The sequence below is a fragment of the Histomonas meleagridis genome, assembly GCF_020186115.1.
Source record: "Histomonas meleagridis strain 2922-C6/04-10x chromosome Unknown scaffold_61, whole genome shotgun sequence".
NCBI lineage: Eukaryota > Parabasalia > Tritrichomonadida > Dientamoebidae > Histomonas > Histomonas meleagridis.
The window spans coordinates 2,978,027-2,999,876 of NW_027150931.1; the positions used below are offsets into that span (position 1 = coordinate 2,978,027).

Genomic DNA, 21,850 nt, shown 5'->3' on the forward strand with positions numbered 1-21,850 from the left:
TTTAATTCGTTTTTATTTTATTAATTCGGAGTTCATTTTGATCAATTTGGACAGCATGGAATTATGCAAATAACCATGGTTTCATTGAAATAGGTAAAATTATTTGTGATCATTGATAATTTCTAAATTGCGAATGTCTGTAGTGTATCCTGAAATGTGAACTTGTATGTCAGCACCTGATAAAGTAAATTCAATTGTATCTCCACCAGAAAAAACAAGATCGAGGTTTGTGCTTTCGTATAATCCAATTGTAAAAGCAACTGCTACAACTGGCTGCCTTTTGTTAATGGAAACATGTAGTACTACTCTTCCCCTCGCGTGCATTTCATCTGGAGAAATTGCAGCATTTGTTAAGAATAAATCAGAGTCCTTTGGAACAACAATTCTACAAGTTCTATCACTGGAAACAACAGCAGACCAAAAAGAATAGTAATTAGGTGGGATCTCCATTATGGAAAGCCACTTTTTTGACCAGCAACCCAAAAACGAACACGAATGATTTGAACGAGTATTCAATTTCAGGCATAAAAATACGATAGTAATTCAATTACGATTATTTTTTGTTGAAAATTCAATGCTATCAAAAAGTCATTTTTTGGCGGTATAACTTTGGAAGATTTGGTGTTTAATGATTGTTTAGTTCATCAATTTATTGAAGTGATTCAAGGAATTCAGCAAGTGTGATTTGGCGGTTGCCAAAATCTTCTGGTTTTGCATTAATTCCTAATAATTTCAAGAAGCGGGCAAGCTCATCCCCTGAAAGTGCACCTGATTTATCGGTATCAAGTGCTGTGAATAAAACGCCGACAAAATATAATGGATCATCAGATGTTTTCATCATATCTTTTGCAAAGTGGCAGAACTCATTGAAGTCAAGAACCTTGTTATGATCGTGATCATAAATAGCGAACATTAAATCAGCTAATTCACCTTCCATATCCAATTTTGCAAGAAATTCTGACATTTCGTTTCTATCAAGAACTCCGTTATGGTCGGCATCCATTCCATCGAAAATCTCTTTGACCTCAGCGAGTTCTTTTTCAGTAAAGGTCTTTTGGTGTTGAACTCTTCCGTCCTTCATTCGTTAAAAATACTTTTCAGAAAATTTCCAACAGTCATTCAATTCCATGTGAAGCCGTTATACATTGAAAAAGCCGTTATTTGATTAAATTGAGCGTTCATCAATTGAAAGCCCAGCTTCTTTTAAAAGGTGTAATCTTATCAAAAAGTTGTTTACCATATAATGTTGTTTTTTATTTCCTCGCCAAAATTCATCCCAAACCATAATTCCTGTATTCTGCAATATTATCAATGTTATAACAAAAATCAAGTTATGGGAATGGTTTGTGCACAAATATATTATAGATATGTTGTTAATTTGTGTTTATCGAAATTTCGTTTTTTTTTGCAATAATTTGGGGTGCCCCATTGACTTTACTCTGGTCGATGAATTTGTGATGTATGATGATGACTTTGCTTTCGATATGAACCACAAATATCATGACTCTCATGTTACACCACAAATGTTTGATCGCTTCAGTAGTCATATCCATTTGGAAATTAACCCTGATCACTTCGTTGATACAATGAGAAATCGTTTGGAAATGGATGACCAAAAGAAAAAGAATCAACGTGCTGGAAAAGATCATAGAAAAACAGAAGATATGGTTTTAGACAATCGAACTAAGGTTGTTCTTTTTAAACTTTTAAAAAGAGATATCTTACATGAAATTAATGGATGCATTTCAACTGGAAAGGAAGGAAATGTTTACATTGGTATTCGTGGTGCTAACGCTCCAGAAGATTGGCCTCATGAATTTGCTATCAAAATTTACAAAACATGTATTCTAAAATTCAAAGATCGTGATCGATATGTAAGTGGTGAAATGCGTTTCCAACACAAAGCAGGGTCACGTAATTCACGTAAAAGCGTTATTCTTTGGGCCGAAAAAGAATTTAGAAATTTATCTAGACTTAATAATTGTGGAATTCCTTCACCACGTGTTCTTCTTGTCAAAGCCAATATAATTTTCATGGAGCTTATCACTGATGATGAGAATAAGTATCAAGCACCATGTCTTAGAGATGCCAATCTTACCTTAGATGAATACAAGAATATCTACAAACTCATTTGCTTTTATATGCGTGACATATATCACAAATGTAATCTTGTTCATGCAGATCTTTCTGAATATAACATTCTCATCAAAAACAAGATGCCTATTATTATTGATGTAGGTCAATCCGTTGAACAAGACAACATGAACTCTACTGTATTTCTCCGTAATGATATTGCTGTAATAACGAAATACTTCAAGAACAAAGGTGTCAAAACCGCTCCTTTGATGCGTTTGTTTGAATTTGTTGTTGAAGAGAAGTTGATTGCCGATAGGGAAACAGTGTTTAATGAAATCGTTGAGATGGAAGAAGACATGACTTCCAATGAGTTCACTAAGATATATATACCACAACGATTAGCTGAAGTTAATGATCCCGATATTGAAATCGAAGATATGATCGACGGAGACTTTTCTAATGCTGCTCTTCACGGTGCTCTCACAGGTATTATTCCATCTGAATTAGCACCTTATGATGATGAGGAAGAAGATATCGATCAAATTGGAGAAGAACAAAAAGATGATCAAGAGGAAGAAAATAATGAACAAACAGAAGAGGAAGAAGAGGAAGAACAAAACGGAGATCAAATTCCTGTTGGTACTCTCGATCGGAAGAATTATACAAAGGAAGAATGGAAAGCAATCCAGAAGAAAATTAAGGAGCAGCGCCGCGAGAAGCGCAAAGTGAAGAAGCCGAAAGCGCTTAAGCGAAAACAATATCGTCGATCTCATCCAAATGCAAAGTAAATATAATACATATAAAACATATGTAACTGATTTGTTTATTTTATAGTTCTTTTTTCTCACCATTGTCGTCCGAGTTGTCTTTAGCTCCTACATCTGTTTCATTAATTTTATTTTCCGGTAAATCTGTCGAATTATTCACATTCAAATTTGTTGTATTGTTTTCAATTGTCGTTGTATTATTATCAATTGTTGTTGTATTGCTTTCAATATTTGTTGTATTGCTTTCAATTGTTGTGTTGCTCTCAATATTTGTGGAATTATTTTCGGTTGTCGTAACGTTTGGATCTGGCTTTGGAGTTGGTGTCGGAGTTGGCTTTCTAATACGATTTGTGGAATTATAATTCCATTCCAATATCATTCTCTTTGTATCTATTTCACTTGCTAACACAACAGGGTCTTCTGTATCCTTCTTTTGGAGTTGTTCACTTCTTTTTTCTTCGAACCATTTCTTTGTTGAGTTGTATACCTTCCATAGAGGCTCCAATTGTTCTTCTGTTAGCCAAGGCTTCGACATTGGCCATGTCACGTTGAGTGCGTTAATTACCATATTAATTGTATTATTTAACTTCATGAAAGCAGGTGCACGCTTTACATATTCTTCAGCTCTTTTGCGTACTGCTTCAGTTTGATCCTTTAATTCGTTAAGTTTTTCTTTGATTACTTTTAATGGCACTGCTTCTTTCCTGTCTTCTGTTAACCATTTGTTATGATCTTCGACTATTTTTATTATGTTTTTCCGTTCTTTATCAGTGACAACTTTCTGATATACAACATCATAATTAAGTTTATCACGCACTCTGTATATATAACTTTCATAGTCGTTATGAATCTCTTGATACTTACGACGTTTATCAAGGACTTTATCCATTTTGTTGATAAGTTTTGTACTGTTGATAAATTCTGTTTCATTCATTAAGTAATTTGCTCTTTCGATTGTAATGTTACGAAGTGGAATTTGTGTTTCATTAACCCAAATTCCAATGATCGCTGGAATCGTATAATCATCGAAGCCAAATTTGATTTTAACTGTCTCATTCTCTGTTGTATTTTCTGGTAATGGGAATGAGAAGTTAAACAATAGCTTATCGGCAATAATGGAAATGTTTCCATTATCAGTTGCATTATATTCATAAATATATGTCTCATTAAGTCTCGAGTTCGTAGTGAAGATTTGTGTCGTGTTTCCGTCATGAATAATTGATACGTTCGTATTTGCAAATGGTGAAAGTGAGACTTTCTTAACAATAAATGCACTGCTTGATGAAGCACCAATATAACCTGCGCCTAATGCAACAACTTCATCGGAATTCATCGTACGATTAAGTTTCTCCATACCAGAAAGCTCTAAAAGTACATTTTGAACATATGGTACACGTGTAACACCTCCAATAAGTTCAATAGAATCTAATTGTTCTGATGTGATGTTAGCGCGCAAAAGTGCATCATTGTAAACATTACAAATCGATTGGTTAAATTCGGTGATAAGACTCTCGAATTCTTCACGAGTGAGACTGTAGTCTAACCCATAGTCATCAACAACATCTTCAAGATGAATATCGACGGCTTTGTTAATTGACAGATATTCTTTAGCTCGACGAGCTTCCTCAGTAAAGCGGCTGATAACACGATCGTTTGTTGGGATTTCAACTTTGTTGGCCTCAGCATACTTTTTCAAGAGGAAATTTGACAACTTTTTATCAATGAGATTTCCACCAAGTGATGAGTTCGTAGATATGGAAAGCTCATAGACAACAGGTGTGTCGTTTTGGTTTTCAAATTTAAAGACGGCAGCCCATGTATTGGTTGCACCAATGTCAATGAAAAGTACAATTTTCTCTTTGTCATGGTAAAGAGATCGCTTCTCTAATGCATATACTTCGGCAGCAGCTGTTGGAGAATCAACAATTGCAGCTAAAGTTGCATTTGATAATTTTATTGCATCAATAAGACCTAAGCGTTCTGACCTGGGTAAAAGTGGTTCGACTGTAATAACAATTTGGGCTACTTCTGGTGTCCATTGACCTTCATCAACTGTTGAAATTAAATGACGTAATAAAAGTGCTGTGGTTTCACGCCTTGTAAAACCATTAATTGTTGATAAAATTGGTGAAATTCCTTTAATCATGTTTTGTGGGAAACGAAGGGAATGAGATTTTGCTGCATCAAGAAATGCCCAATTACAATTTTCAATTTCCTCAAGTGTCCAATGTTCTTCTTTTGGTTTTGAATTTTTAGGATCTGTTAAATTCCAAAAAGCGAAATAAGAAGGTGAGAGACGTTTTGATTGTTGGTTTAATGCAACATGTACACCTTGTCCTGGTTTAGCCATACCAACCTTTGTGTATTCACAGCCAAAATCAATTCCAAATACAGCTGAATTAATTAAACAGGAAAAGATGAAGAAAAAAAACATTTGTGATTTGGCCAAATACTTAAATGGTCGGATGGTTTATTTGAGGTTTGTAATCATTTGACTTACAAAAAAATCAAGAAAATTTTTTCAAAGTTACTCAATAAATAATTATTAGAGGAAAAATCATGAAATATTTTTTTATATTCTTAATCAAGCATTTGACATATATATCAGTTAATGATTTTTAAAGACTTTTTATTCACTGTACTTAAGATTATTTTGAGAATAATCAATTTGCCATGATAAATAAAATTTTGATGAAGAATCAGTTTTTTGTTATTTAAATAGAAGAACACAGCCATCTTTTAAAAATATTTTCTAAAAATCCAATTATTAAATCATATTTAAATGAAGCTGTGCATATGAAGCAATTTTAAATTAATGTCCAAACGTTTTACGATATGTTGTAAATTTGCTCAATAACTATGAACTTTGTTTGATTTCCACAAGACGCTGTCAACCAAATAAACGGTCGTTTCAAATCAGAAAATCATTTTTTTTTTTTTCATTTTCCACTGAACTAAATTTAAAAAAATATAAATAAAAAAGTATACACATTCTATTCAATAAAATTATCTTAACCAAATTTTGTTATCTTATTTTTTTATGAGCAATCTCCAAAATTTCAAAATGCTTTTTCGAGCTTTCGAATTAAATACAGAAGTTCAAATTCAATAAATAAATAGAACTAATAATAATCAATATTAATTTATATAATTTTCATTTTGTTTTTATGTTATACAAGATTTTCAATATCTATAGATCAGGGCAAAAATTCAAAAATCGGTCTTTGCAATTTTTTATAATTTATATGTTCTATAAATAGGATAATTCTTGAAACAATTTATTCATTATTGGAGACTCTGGACAAAGAAGAAAAAATAACTTTTTGAATTCATTTTGCGGTTACAAACACATCAAGATCCGTTGCTCCACGAGCGATATCCACAAAAAAGAATCACAAAATTAAACAGAAAATAAAAATATTTTAAACATTTTTTCAACAATACTTGTATATACTGGTTTAGATGTGGTTAATTGGTAAGCCCAGTCTTTGCTTAGATGACCGTTTGTGTATTGTATCGTACATGAATTTTAAAATGGAAGTGGCTAAATTCATAGGAAATTTTTATTACTATAGCTAATAATATTGTAAAAAAGCAGGAAACCATTTTTTATATTTTCAATAAAATCATAATCAAAAAAGATGAAACTAATATTTTTATAATTATAATGTTATATGTTCTGATTTTTATCATTTTATTATCAAAAAATGTTGAGACAAAACCAAAACCCACAAAATTTAACCATTCTATCGTTATTGTAATTTGAGAGCCATTACGGTTTTTTGGGTGAAGCCAAACTTTGGCATTTTTTGTGATGGAAATTCTCATTATTAATTATGTCAAATAATGGTATTATACGTTATGAAGAAAGGTCCAGATGCAGATGTTTGATGAATTTTTCTCTTTCAGCAGAAGGTTTAAAAAGGATTAATTTTAATAATTATGAAAATAATTTCGAGTTTCAGTTCCAAGACGGTAGGGTGTTGAAAGTCCCTGATTTTCTTGCAGAATTTATTTCACCTGTTGTTTCAAATATGAAAGCTAATAATCCAAATATAAATTTTTTAAAAGTTGAGGAAACTGCAACCGATGAAATGGTGGATAAAATAGAGAATTTATTACATGGACAAAGTGTTAACATTGTTGATCTGAAAGATCCACTAATCAACATTTTTACTCATTTCAAAAATCCAGAACTTATTGAATCATTACCACTTCAAATCAATAATGACAATTTGGTAGATATTCTCAGCATTAAAACGAAGGCAGAAGTTAATATTGACAAAGAAATAGAATATGGAGCAATTCATTTTGAAAAAATCAAAGACAAAAACTTTTCGTTGTCACAATTAAAGTCGATTTTGAGTTGCGATAAACTGAAACTTTTTGACGAGAAATCATTACTTGATTTTGTTATTGATAAATATCGCCAAGATCCAGAAAATTATATCTTGTTTAAGTTTATTCACTGCGAATTTTTAGAAAAAGAAGATACTGATAGATTAATATCCATTGTCAACACAATTCCACATGAAAAAATCGGCGAGTTGTGGCCTGCACTTAATAAAATTAGAGGAGAACGATCTGAAACAGAATTCAACAAAAGATTTCTGAAAAGTTTGAGATTTGCATATGATGGAGTCCATAAATTTAAAGGAATTTTTAATTATCTCTCAACGAAAAGTAATTTAACTCCTCGAAATATTATAGAAAATGGAACAATAGAAGCAATTGCATCGTCAGAATTTGATTCTGTTCGTTATCCATTAAAAAGTATTGTACAAAGTGAAAAAGAATTCAGTACGGAAGACAAACCAAATCAATTTGTTTTATTTGACTTCAAAGATAAAAAAGTTTCTCTCACTGCATATTCATTAAAATCTAATTCATCAATGTGGAGTTTTTCTCCTCCGAAAAGTTGGAAATTAGAGGGTTCAAATGATAAATGTAATTGGACAATTCTTGATGAAAGAACTTATGATAACTCAATAAGTGGATACCTTAAAGAAGAATTATTTGAAATACAGAATATGAACGAACAATTCCGTTATTTGAAACTAACGCAAACTGATCTGACTTGGGTTAACAATTACTTTTTTGCGCTGAATAGAATCGAATTCTTTGGGCAACTTGTGGGTAAACAATTTTTTTTTTTTTTTTGTTTTGTTTTTGTATTTGTTTTTTCACATGATAACATGGATGGCATTATAAAACAGTAAGTTGTCCAGAGTCTTGATTTCATGAACTATTTTGATTGACATTTTTTACAAGTCGCTTTATAACATTATTTTTACATGTGCTTCCATGAATATATTTCTTCAAAAGCAAAATATGACAATGTTTTTTGTGACTTTGATGATTTTCATAAGTTTGTGTGCTTATCTGAACTTTTGTTTTGATATTTTCCTTTTTGTTGTCTTCTTTATATACTTGAAATTCGAGTTGGTTTTGTTGTGTATTTTTTGTTGTTGATGAATTAAATAGTAATGTGACCATATTAATATGTTGTTGTTAATTCTTTAAACAGATATAGATCAGTTAATGTGATTTATTATGTGATGGAGAATATTTTTATTTAACGAAATTTTTTAAAATGCAAAGTTTGAGATCTATTCATTTGAGTATTATCAACAATTGATGTATTAGTTTTCAAATATCAAATTATTCAAAATTTATTACGAATATCAGGTAATGAATGATACCAAATGAAGGTATAAACAATAAGAAAGTAATTTTTAAATATAAGATGATATCTTTAATCATGTAAAAAAATACCATGTCATGCATGATATATCTATTGTGTATAAAACGGTTTGGGGATGGGTAGAATGTGAATTTTCATGCCCTTTCGCAAGGCTAAAGCTGAACATCGAATAGAAATATGACCAGCATCATCATTTGATAAAGACACATGACTAATTCAATTGAATTGATCTGATCAGATAATAAAAAATAAATTAGATAATAAATTATTTGATATAATAATAATCATTTTCTCAAGATATCTTCTTTCCCTAACTTCTCAAGAATCATATTACCTTTTAGAAAAAATGTTCGATCAAGAAATGATTGGCTGAGTTGAGATGTCTTATGTGAAGAAAAAGTAAAAATAATCATAAACAAAATTTCTTCAATATCTATTATTAACTAAATTTTATTACTGGACATCAAGGTTTATTGTTTTTTATGGGTTATCCCATCTTATAGTAAGGCACTAAGCCCGCAAAATTTTCCCTTCTTAAGCCAAGCTAAGCCCCAACAGAGATACAACATTGTTGTTTAGCAAATCCATATATTCTGAAATGAAAATATGTCTGATAACAATGTTTTTAATGCTTTCATCAAAGAATCAATAAATAAATTTAAAATATGGCAAAAACAAGGTTGCAAATGAATTTGTGGTTATGAAAAATATGTGGAAGATCTACTTTTTGGATTTGCCAATTATTAAATAATAAAAGTGTAAAACCAAGAAACCTTCGATTTGAAGCATATGTTCATTCATCTAGTGAAAGTGTTAAGCTTTCACATGAATTTATTAAAATTTTTGCCTGCTCAGAAATATTTGATAAATTTTCAACGATGTAAACTTGAGAACAGTTCTCCTAAATCTTCATCTTCAACCAAGAGAAAAGATAAACTATTATTAAAAAAATTCACAATGACGTTTCCAATAAACTCAGCTTTGAATTTTTTCAAATTTTTGAGTATCTGTTGAGAATGTGTGTGTTTCGTTTCAATTTCTAATTGAATATGAATTTAATGTTCATAGAAGAATACAATTAGAATGTTTCTGAAGTAAATTTACTATTTCCGTGTAACTTTTTTGTTGGGTGATCTGAATTGCTGTCAAATATTGTTAAAACATATTCCAAATAATTAAAACATATATTAAATTATTAAAACATATTTTAAATTATTCGAATGAATATTTTTTGCATTAACATCAATTCCTTTATCTAAAAGTAATTTTAATATTTCTATATTATTGTTTCTAACTGTTATATGAAGTGCTGTTTCAAATTATTAAAACATATTTTAAATTATTAAAACATATATAAAATTATTAAAACATATTCTAAATTATTAAAAAATATTCTAAATTATTAAAAAATATTTCAAATTATTAAAAAATATTTCAAATTATTCAAATGAATATTTTTTGCATTAACATCAATTCCTTTATCTAAAAGTAATTTTGCTATTTCTATATTATTATTTCTAACTGATATATGAAGTGCTGTATTAAATAATTTAAATAATTTCCAAATATTGTTTTGAAATATCAAATTATTTAAAGAAATATTGAATAAAACAAATAAAAATCTTTAGCATCAATTCCTTCTTGTTCAAGAAGTAATTTAATTATTTCTATATTACCATTAGAAGATGCTGACATAAGTGCTGTTTAAAAATATATTTAGTAATTACCATTTATTGTTTTATAACAAAAAATTATTAAAACGAATTATAAACAAAGTAAATCAACATTCTGTGCATTAATATCAATTCCTTCTTGTTTAAGAAGATATTTAACAAGTTCAATATTTTTTGACTCTGCTGCGTATATCAAAATATCATCTGGTATTTTGTTTGCTTTAATAAAATGTTTTACTAAATAGAAATTCCCAAGGTTTGCAAGCATATCAATAATTCTATCATTAATTTTTACTCCTTTTTCTTGTAAAAAGGCAAAAATTTCATTATTCCCATTCATAATACTTAAAATAACCAAATCTTTTCTGTCTAGAACTTCAACAATTTCATTTTCATAAAGATATTTAAAGACGTCATTTTTATATAAAATAATAGCTGTTTCATATGCATCAATAAATGATGAGTGATTTTGTTCACATAAATGAATGATTTCTTCCGCATACACAGAATTACCAAATATCACACTTAACATTAACTGATATAAACCACTAAAGTTCTTCGTAGCTTTCATAAATCCAAACACACACACACAACATTAACCACATTAAAACTGGTGCAAAAAATAGAAATCAAAAAGCATAATTTCTTAAATTCTTGTTTTTTATAAAAGTTTTAAATATAATAGCCTTTATACTTAAATGTTTTGATAAAAACCAATGAAATTTTCTGTTACAAAATCATAAAAAAACAGAGTAAAACCATTTTAAATAATATCATGGGTTTCTTTTCAGTAGATTTAAGAAATGCAATATTTATTGGATTAGGATCATTTGTTTTAGGTCAAGGAATTTCTTATTATTCTGTAATTCGAGCTGATTTTAACAACAAATTAGAATTACCTGATTCTTATTCAATACACTTTAATGTTATTTTTCATTTTTCTGCGATTTTTAGTGGAATAGTTATTTTCTTTTTAGTGCCTTTGCTTGGTAGGAAAAAAATGATTTTTGTAACAAGTATTCTATCATCAATTTCATATATTTTTATAGCTGCATGTACACCAAACATTATTCCACTTGCATTTGTTGGGAGAGCACTTTCAGGTCTTTGTGCTGGGATTTTATCAGGGTTATGTTTTATGTACATAATTGAAATTTCACCAACAAAGTATAGAGGATCTTATGGAGCTATTGGCCAATTAATGATATCGAATGGCATTTTATATGTAAGTATAGTTGCTGCATTTTGGGAATGGAAAGTTTATACATCGTTTTGTTTTTTACCACAACTTATTTTATGTTTAGTTATACATTTTGTTCCAGAAGTTCCAAAAAATGAAAATTACGAAAAAAGCACAATTAAAAACATGTTTCAAAAGAATTATTTAAAACTTCTTTTTCAATCTTTAATGTTAATGCTTTTTCAACAACTATCGGGAATAGATCCATTACTTACATGTATGGAATCATTAATAGATAAAGAAGCAGATGATATAACAATGGAATGGAATGTTTCTTCATTGATCTTTGCATTTGGCCAAGCATTTTCAACAACAGTTTCATTATTTATCATTGAAAAATTTGGACGTAGACCAGCATGGATTTTATCTTCAATAACTCAATCAATATGTTTAATTGTTTTAACTTTCTATATGAAAAGTGATAAAGTAACAGTAACAACTTTAGTTGCTTATTTTTGTTGTATATTTTTTTATGGTTTAGGAATGGGTGCAATCCCTTGGATGTATCCAGCAGAGATATTTCCTGACTCTCTTAGGTTGTTTGCTATATCAATTGTAACAACTTTTAAATGGGTGATTTCTTCAATACTTATTTATGTATGGGGAATTTACCAAGATAAAATTTCACGTTGGACATTTTTAGCTTTTGCTTCAAGCCTTTTGGCTTCAGGTATATTCGGATTGTTCTTTATGAGGGAAACAAAAGGAACAGAATTAGGTGAAATAGCTTTTAATGAAGATTTATCAAATTGAAAAATTCAGAATGTTTAACTAAACTTTATGATTATATTAATCTGAATGTTTATGATTTTTATTGATTTTTGAACATTTTCAATATACTTAATATCAAATTACTTTAAGTTTTTGGATTCTTATAAAAATTATTTAACTTTATTTTTCTTACTTGATCATACCTTTACAATGACAACATGTTAAAATTTGGATGCATTAACTCTAAATAAGGTAATTAGATGAATTAATTTAAAATGCATTTTAAATATTATGGTAGAAATGGACTTAAATCATGAAAGTTATCATGTATTCTTTATAAGTCTTAATCTCCTAAGAAGACATAAAAATTAAAATATCATCAAACATATAAATATTTAATTTGTTTAAAATATAATGAAAAACATTTGAATATCATTTATTTTTTGCAGCAGCTAATGTGATTTATATAACAGATTAATAACTGCATCAACGGATTCTAAAAAGTTATCTTCACTTAAATCAAAAATAATATTTTCAATAGATTCCAAATCTTGCATAAGCTTTAGTGCCAAATAATAAGATGATTGATCATTTGGTTTCTTTTTGATGTGACTAATTCCTATTTGAAGATGCTTTTATAAGTGCTGTAAAAAATATTTTAAATAATTTTCAAATATTATTTTAATATTTCAAATATATAAAATAAATATTAAATAAAACATTCTAATATCTTTAGAATCAACATCAATTCCTTTTGTTGAAGAAGTAATTCAATTACTTCAAAACGACCATTTTGAGCTGCATACATAAGTGCTTTATAATAAAATTTAAATAATTTCCAAATTTTATTTTAAAATCTCAAATTAAGAAAACAATTTCCAAATACAATTTTTAAACATTTTTTATATAAATATCAGCTACTTTATGTTCAAGCAAAAGTCAAATATTTCAAAATTGATGAATTTATTGGAAAAAACAATTCGATAAATTCAATTTAATTTTTCATTTCTTTGTTTTATTCTCATAAATATAATGAAAGATATAATATAAAATACGATAAAAGGCATCTTGAACAAAATTTAATAAGAATTTCATTATCATATTTAGACTTTGAATAATGCGCATGCATTGTTTGACTTTAACTACAATGACTAAATATTACATCATATATGCTTTAAACAATGAAAACGTTCTAATGTGACGTCATTCTGAAAACCGCTGACTATATTTTAATGAGATCTCATTGAATTGTCGAACGGCTAATTCTCATAAAAATGGCTTATCGGCCACTTGATATACCAAAAAGTCATACCAAAAAATGTTCGAAATCTTCATTATCTCTGCTGAAGATCTCACAAATCCTTCAACACAAAAGCCCCCAAGCCCACATGTCAAAGCTTATTCGTACACATCAGGTGTACGCTTTTTTTTAGGCAAAACAGATCATATTAAAAAAACATCAAATCCAGTCTGGGATGAAAAACTTAAGGAACCGATTGTTTTTCCTTTTTTTATTCTGAAGGCTTGACATTAGAAATTTATGATCATTATGTTTTTCAAAAGGATAAATTGATAGGAACTGTTAAAGTACCATTAACCCCAGAGAACCATAATACAAAAGTAAAACTCCCTGTTGAATGCGAAAAAGATTCTTCTATGATGGAAGAAGAACTTATTAATTCGAGTATAACTATTCAATATTATTTACCAAATACAAATTTTGCAATCAGTCCAAAACCAAAGCCTCATACATCCTATCACCTATTCTTTACATACCCAGAACCATATTTCCCTAATCCTAATGAATTTAAAATATTTAAACGTAAATATAACGAAAAAAAAGATTTTATCAAATGTATTCCTCTTAACACCGAACTTGAATTACTTCCATATTACCAAAATTTGGAAGGTCTTTGTTATGGTCCGACTGGATTAACACCATTTTTCCGCTTCCAGACAACTTATATTTCATCCAAATCCATCATTGTTCTTTTCATTACTTCTTCCACGTATTCTGGTGACATCACACTTAATGTTCTTTACACTCCATATGATTCCAAATTATTTCTTTATCGCCCACATCAGCGGGTCCATTTTACAACAACCATTAGTGATCTTCCCAAGCATCAAATTGTAGAGCAATGTACATTTGGTGTTCGGCCAGGAGTTATCACAACAATTCCTCTTTATCTCGAATACAGTTCGAAATTTTTAAGAGGCTTCCTGAAGACGGTTAATTTTGCCAATGACCTCACATTTGACATCCAATAACATTAACAACAGCATTAAAATATTATCATGATGAATATCCCAACACTTTAATATTTGCACTTGGATGGGAAAATTGTAATATTGATTTATCATGTGTTGTTTATTCTCAAGGCATTGATGGGAAATATAATATACGCTTAGTATATTATTCGAATCTTAACTGTTACAATCGAGCAATTGCACATAGCGGCCGAAATATCTATGGTTATGAAATCGACGACAAATCAGATTAACCATATCACATAAACAAAGATGACGAACTAATTCGAATAAAACTACAAAAGCTTCCAGTGACAGAAGCAATTCGATTCATCGCTATATGCGTTACATCGCCAGAATCAATTCCCCTTAATAATGTTGACGCAAGTTACTTAAGAGTATTATCAGGCGACGAAAAGTTTGAGTATTTGTTCTTCCCTTTAAGTAAGGCGAAACAAAGCGCATCAGTAATTGCATTGGCTGAAAACATGCAAAATGATGTATGGGAAGTAAGTCCACTGTACTATAATACAAATGATAAAGATATCAAAGATTTGTCGTGCGGATTCTTGGAATTGATGAACAACGAAGAAGAAATCAGTAATGTTCTGATGGGTTTGCACAATACGAATGCGAATGAAAATATAAAAATAGAAAATTAATTTATAAAAATGTGTGTATATGATAATTGTTATGTAACTCGAGTAATAAATATTTTTGTGAACGAATTATCATTATTAATAATGATTATACGTTTGTCTGATTTACTTTCGCCATTCCATTCTTAATCTATTGAAGTCTTTCAACTTTTTTTTTTATTCACTTGTATCTTCTCTTCATAAAATTATTTCTTTTCTGGTGATTAACCATCTAAGTAATAGGTTGACTAGGATTTTTAATTCTGTCCTATTGATAATGCTTTTACTAATTGGACCTAAGTAATGAAATCTGTTGGTACATTAATCTTTCAATAGAAGAATATAATGTACCAATAATGCAGCTCAATTTGTCGTGATTGCAGCTCGCTAACTTTGCTTCAATTCTTATTATAATCAAAATGACATGGATTTAATCCAATTTAAATTGGATAAATTATTTTGATGATCTTCAATTATCATAATCTCGAATTCTCTAAGCGAATAGATGAAAATACGAATTTTGAATCAATCATTCAATAAAAATTAAATCATAATATTATAATAATTTCTTCAACAAAAAATATAAAATTAAGTTATTCCATATGTAGAGTGAAATTAAAAAATTAATCATATACATACAGTGGTATATAGTTGGATCTCCATAGGAAAATCATAAAATATGACTCAATTTAAAAGTGTACCTAAAGTTTAACGATATTAATCTGATTGTTTATGGATTTTGTTGGTGTGCTTCTGAACAATATTTTTTAAGATCATTAACACGATTTGTGATGACTGTTAATTGATTTCGAATTGCAACAAGTTTTTGTGTTGCTGAAACTATGTCTTTCATGCACTGCTCATAACGCTCTTTACTCTTTTCAATTTTTTCATGTAACGAATTTTCTGTTTCTGTTAAAGCTGAAATTCTGGAGTTAATAACAAAATATACATTTTTTCTTGTTGCTCTATTACCTTTTGAGCATTTTCTGTTGGTGGAATTGTTTTAATTTGCTCAATAACTTCTGTTGCCATTGGAGTAAATTATTGTCATTTTTTTCACTGCATCTGTTAATTTTTTTTCTTTGAAGCTAACAAAAGTGGCAACAGAAAAACAAACAAATTTGCACCCCACACATGGGTAGGTATATTATTTTCGATACTTTGCAACACTCACGCTCTGAATGGTGCAGAGATTTTCAATCCCAAAGTATGGAATTTCACAATTATCAAGTTTTGTGTCTTAACAAATTAAGATAAATGAAACAAAGGAAATTAAAAACCAAATTTCTCCAAAAAATCAACATTTACTAATATAACTTTTTACTTACATTACATTTTCCAAAAGTTTATTATTTTCCACAGATAAATGTTTCTTTTTTGCTTTTTGCATGTTTTCTTTCTCGCACACATTTAAACTCTTTTTCCTCACTGCTAATTTTGCATTTTTTATTTCCACATCAGACAATAAAATATGTGACAATTTCTTTGCATAAATTTCTCCGTTCCATGTTAGATCAAATCCATTTTGTTCTTTAAATTGTATCAATTGCAGCAATAACTTCTTTTCTAATCTCGGCAATAAAGATTTATATCTTCTTCTTAATTGTTCATCTTTTTGTTGTACTTTATTGTGTTTCATACTTTCTGTAATTTTGTTGATTTGTTCAATCATTTCTTCTCTTTTTGTTATTATTTCGATGAAAGGTTCCATTTTCTTTCGTAAGTTATTAAGTCGTTTTATCTCAAGTTCATTTGCTTCAAACGTTTCTTCAAGATCATTTGATGTTGTACACTGTGAAGACAAATGAAGATATGAACAAAGTTCATTGATTTCGTTGCGTTGGATTTCAATAAGAATCGGAAGACGTTTATTCCGAATTTGCTTCAATCGTTCGATTTCTTCAACACATGACTTCAAAACGGATGGACCAAGTGTAGAATGGGACTGAAGGAATTTGTTTCTAGTGTCTTCAGGAACTTCAAGAATATTCCACAGATTGGTGATTTCATTGGCCATTTTGGTGATCTCAACAATTCGTTGTGACTTCTTTTCTTCAAGAAATTGTAAATATGAATCAACGCTCATGACTGATTGGGTTGAAAGTGAATTAGTGATGAATAAATTTACAATTTCATTGGGAATATCAAGCTCAAGCTCGGTGGATAGAAGTGATATCTGAGAATTAATTTCAAGCATATGTTTTTGTCGTGTTGAAGCTTCTTGTGAAAGATTTGTAACATAAGTTTCAAGACGTTGAATGGTAAGACTATCAAAGGTGATATTATCAATGTTAGAAAATTCGCCTTTTTCAGAATCTGGTATTTCAAGAAGGGTAAATAATCTAATGACCTCGGATTTAAGATATTCAATTTTTTCTAAGATCTTTTGATATTTGATTTTGTCCTCTTCATAACAACGAACGACTAATGCTAAATTTGGTTTGGTAGGTTCGTATTGTGTTGATTTTAATTTTTGAATAATAGGTTCTGTCTCTGGAAATGAACTAAGGAGTTTAATATGATTGGAAATAGTTTCTTTTATTTGACTTTCAATTTCTAGGCATCTCTTTTCAAGAGATTTTTTGAAATCAATGAATACTTTCATAACATCAAAGTCAAGCTTTCCTTTTTCTTGATTTTTCTCTTCACTGGAAAGTCCTAATTTATCCCACAGATGTTCAATTTCATCAATCACATTGTTTAATCCTGAGAGCTCGAAAGACATTAAATTTTAAACGTATCAATATTTTTGAGAAAGCATTGAAATTTCAATTGATTTTCAAAAAGTTGTTCTCATTCAAATTTGAGGTAACTTTTTTTGTGAACATTTCACATAGCATGTCATAAAAATGTTTTTTTTTGTGCTGAAAGCTTGTTATTCATCAATTTATTGTCCTCCAACAACACAATATCTTTATGGTTCAACAGCACGTGATGTTTTAATCCCAAAGGGAGAATGGTATTACTTTTATACTTCTTTACCAAGAGCCAATGTTCCAATAGAAATATCAGCAAAGTCAAATGTTACTGTTCCAATGTACAAAGCTAAGAATGGTCTTTGCCCAACAACAAGCGATAGAGTCCTTTTAGAAACAGGTCAAATATTTTGGTCGTCAGCTGAATTATCATCTAAAAACAATAAAGACATAATAGGGCTGGGTGTATATGGTGAAGAAAATGCAAAGGTTACTATCCGTGTTGGATCGCAGCCAATACCAAAACACAAATATTCGAATTCATCCATCATTTCAACTTTATTTATTGTTGTAACATTAAGTATTTATACGGTCTGCAGGTTTATAAATCTAAAAAGCAAACCCCAATAAAAATCAGATGCATATTCCTAAAAAAATCTCTTTGAATTTTCATAAAAAACGATAATTTCTAATTGAAATCCAAATCCATTTTTCATATGTGCTTCATTCTTATTTTAACTATTAAATTTATTTAGTCACAAGAAGTGCACTAGAGAGCATTTAAAATGAATACTTTTTGAGCATAAAAATTCAACATTTATCATATCTGATATCTTTTTATTGATGAAAATACTGAATTATGTATGAAATTTTATTTTAATGGCTATATTAGATGAGAGGTGTGCTTTCCTACATGTAGTCTCAAATGGATTTTTCTTTCTTCTTCTTCGAAGTAAAACTTTCAAATTATTCTGATGTCTTTGGAACAATTTCCAAAGTCTGCAATTGATCAAATACAATTATCAGCTCGACTTCAAGATGATTTAATCTCAATTTCTTCCACGAACTATAACGCAAAATTGGAATCAATTCTCAAAAATAATTTTGATGATCAAACTATTGATACTTTTATTCATGATATTTTAATAGCCACAGACTTTCGACCAAAATCAGCTTCTCTTTATGCTCAACTTATTTATGATTTATCACAAAATCATCAAATAAACAAATTAATAAATTTGCTTAAACAAATATTTTTTACTCCTTATCAAGTTCTTTCGACTAAGTATATACAAGAGGAGGCTGTATCTCAAGCACTTTTAATGAGAAAATGTTATGAACTTAATTTAATTTCGTTTGATGAAATTTTTGAATTTTCCAAATTACTTAAAAGCTTTAAGCGAAAATATTGTATTCAACTATCATTTATTTATGTATATTTTATGTATGAATTCACTCAGAAAGATCCATCATTTAGTCTTACTCTTTGTATATTTTGTGAACACAAAATGAAATCTTTTCAAGTTCGCGAATATTTTGAAGCCATTCTTGGCAAGCGAACAACACTCTGCAACAACAAAGAGCTGTGGGAAGAGCACATCAAAATAGGGTACCCCAAAAATTCAATTGCCGGCGCTATCGTTCTTGACAATTTTGAACTTCTTCAAGATATTTGTTCTTCCCCTGATTTTGATTATAATCAAAAGATTTTCCCATCACTATTTGATCCACATTCACTTAAACATAAAGAATCAACGTTATTACAATTTTCAGCAATTCATGGATCAATTCAATGTTTTAAATATTTATATTTAAATGGAAGTCAAATGATTCCAAAGCGTTTTACTGATTGGACTATTACACAATTTGCTACTGCAGGAGGAAATCTTGAGATAATTCATATACTTGATCAAAATGATATAAGTTTTGATAAATGTCTTGAAATTTCGTCGATATTTCATCAACATGAAATCTTTGATTGGTTAATTGATACCAAAGGAAAAGATATAAATAGAGAGAAAGTAATTTTTAAATGTATTGAATCTAATAACATCATTGATTTTCTTAAATGTATAAAATGTGGTAATGATATTAATATGAGAGATGAAAACATTTGTTTTTATTATTTTTAAGACTGCCTTTGTTTTATGCTGTTATGAATAATAAAATAGAAATCCTTAAATTCATTTTAGCGAGCAATAAAATAGATGTGAATTTAACAAATTCTTTGGGTTGGACTGCTTTGCATTATGCTGCTGCACTTGGATTAAATAAATCTGCTGAATTGTTATTAGAAAATGATTTAATAAATCCAAATATACAAGCAACTCAAAAGAAAGAAGAAACACCAATTTATGTTGCTGCTAGAAATGGATATAAAGAAATAGTTCAAATGATTCTGAATTCAGAAAAATTTGATCCTAACTTTAATTCACGTTCATTGATTTGTTTTAAGTTAGTTTTTGTGTTTCGGTGGTTTATTCTTTTTTTTTCAAATGCATTAAAAGTTGCAGCTATGAATGAAAATAAAGAAATTGTGGATATGTTAAGTTCTTTTAAACAATAACTTCTTCGTAGATAAAAAATTGATAATTTTCTCATTTGTTATTCTGTATTATCAAAACTTGTTGTATTTAAGAATTATATGGAAAGAATAAGTTTGAATTTTTTTTATAAAGTTTTAACAATATGTGATGAAATTTAAGTATGTGTGAGATTATGAATTCATAAAATTGTAAATCAACTTACTTGAATTAAATCATATTGATCCAACACAACACACTAAAAAATTAATTATAAACAATTACAAGTAAAAAGAAAGAAATATTTGATAAACACCTTATTAAAAACTTAAGAAAACAACATAAACATTAATGCTAAAGCTCAATTTAAAAGTTTAATTTGCAAATCAATATTTTGCTGAAAGGTCGAAAATTTATATACAAAAGTTATAATCAAACGAAAGATAAAAATAATGTTTTACTCATATGAAATGTAATGCATTACTATAGTAATAACTAATAATTATTATTTGTGTTTGTGTAGTAATAGTTATAATTATTATAACAACACTACGCTTATTTTTACGAATAATTTCTTACCTTATTGTTTTGGAAAAGAGCAAAAACGGTTATGCCGATGATGGCAAAAAGTGCAAATAACAAAAAATAAAATTATTTCCTTCTCAAGACAGAATATTGCTCATTAATAATAATTTATTCTTTTCGAAGAATGTACAACCAAAATAAAAATAAGAAGCAATTTTATTATATGTATTGTAAGATATAAATATTTTAAATAAAGAAATTTAGATAGGTCTCAACATCCACAACATATTTTGGAATAAAACCAATTTTGATTTTATCAGCACCATATATAATTTCACCTTTTAAAACCTCATGTAGATAAAGTTTAGATTTTAAGGTGACCGAATGATTTCTGATTTGATAATTCACCATGTTAAGGTAAAACAAAAAGTTTTTGAGGAGAAAAATTTAAAATTACATAAAAGTGGAATGAAAATATAACAATTTTCGATAATTTTCGAGATATATTTCCTTGAATTTCTCTAAAATCGGCTGTCTATAAATCTTCTTCACACTGCTTATATTCAGCGTTTTTTTTCATGTTATGATCTTTTCTTGGATAATATGATTTTAATTGTGATCATAACCGTCGAGTAAAACCGCTCTTTGTTCACTAAAACCGTGTAATTTTTTTTTTTGGTAGGATGAACGATGATTTTCTGTTCAAATTTTGAGCTCCGATGTTCCATCTGACAGTTTGATTGAAAAATTTCGAAAAAGGCAATGAGTTCACATGATGTTTTTGCTGTTCCTGCCTCTTACGATAAGTAATAAGTATGTATTCCCAACTGCAAGAGGAAAGCAAATCATTTTTGATTCTAGCGAACGAAAAAAAACTCTTTCCTTTCATAATGCATGGGCATATCTTTATTTTCCAACAGAAGTACCCATTACTCAATTACAAGATCATGGAATCAAGTTCACCAAGCGTGACATGGTCAATAAAAATGTGTATAAACTTTATTTAACACCATCTCAAATTTCATATTTAGAAAGCATCAACGTA

The 21,850-nt window shown here is 28.9% G+C and overlaps 6 protein-coding genes across 6 annotated transcripts; 2 read left to right on the plus strand and 4 right to left on the minus strand.

Moving 5' to 3' along the window:
* Positions 1-99: 99 nt before the first annotated feature.
* On the minus strand, positions 100-450 carry GO595_010927 (uncharacterized protein; the record flags this gene model as incomplete). The annotated part of the gene is made up of 1 exon (XM_067913660.1): positions 100-450. The coding sequence occupies one exon, from the start codon at positions 448-450 to the stop codon at positions 100-102; it is 351 nt and encodes a 116-aa protein (XP_067769665.1).
* A 199-nt stretch (positions 451-649) lies between these two features.
* On the minus strand, positions 650-1,081 carry GO595_010928 (EF hand family protein; the record flags this gene model as incomplete). Its single annotated transcript, XM_067913661.1, has 1 exon — positions 650-1,081. The coding sequence occupies one exon, from the start codon at positions 1,079-1,081 to the stop codon at positions 650-652; it is 432 nt and encodes a 143-aa protein (XP_067769666.1).
* A 376-nt stretch (positions 1,082-1,457) lies between these two features.
* Positions 1,458-2,864, plus strand: GO595_010929 (rio1-domain-containing protein; the record flags this gene model as incomplete). Its single annotated transcript, XM_067913662.1, has 1 exon — positions 1,458-2,864. The coding sequence occupies one exon, from the start codon at positions 1,458-1,460 to the stop codon at positions 2,862-2,864; it is 1,407 nt and encodes a 468-aa protein (XP_067769667.1).
* A 40-nt stretch (positions 2,865-2,904) lies between these two features.
* GO595_010930 (dnaK protein) lies at positions 2,905-5,193 on the minus strand (the record flags this gene model as incomplete). Its single annotated transcript, XM_067913663.1, has 1 exon — positions 2,905-5,193. The coding sequence occupies one exon, from the start codon at positions 5,191-5,193 to the stop codon at positions 2,905-2,907; it is 2,289 nt and encodes a 762-aa protein (XP_067769668.1).
* An 11,401-nt stretch (positions 5,194-16,594) lies between these two features.
* GO595_010931 (65-kDa microtubule-associated protein 1) lies at positions 16,595-17,787 on the minus strand (the record flags this gene model as incomplete). The annotated part of the gene is made up of 2 exons (XM_067913664.1): positions 16,595-16,623; positions 16,704-17,787. 2 exons carry the CDS (start codon positions 17,785-17,787, stop codon positions 16,595-16,597), a joined length of 1,113 nt encoding a protein of 370 aa, XP_067769669.1.
* A 124-nt stretch (positions 17,788-17,911) lies between these two features.
* GO595_010932 (uncharacterized protein) lies at positions 17,912-18,388 on the plus strand (the record flags this gene model as incomplete). Its single annotated transcript, XM_067913665.1, has 1 exon — positions 17,912-18,388. The coding sequence occupies one exon, from the start codon at positions 17,912-17,914 to the stop codon at positions 18,386-18,388; it is 477 nt and encodes a 158-aa protein (XP_067769670.1).
* Positions 18,389-21,850: the final 3,462 nt, after the last annotated feature.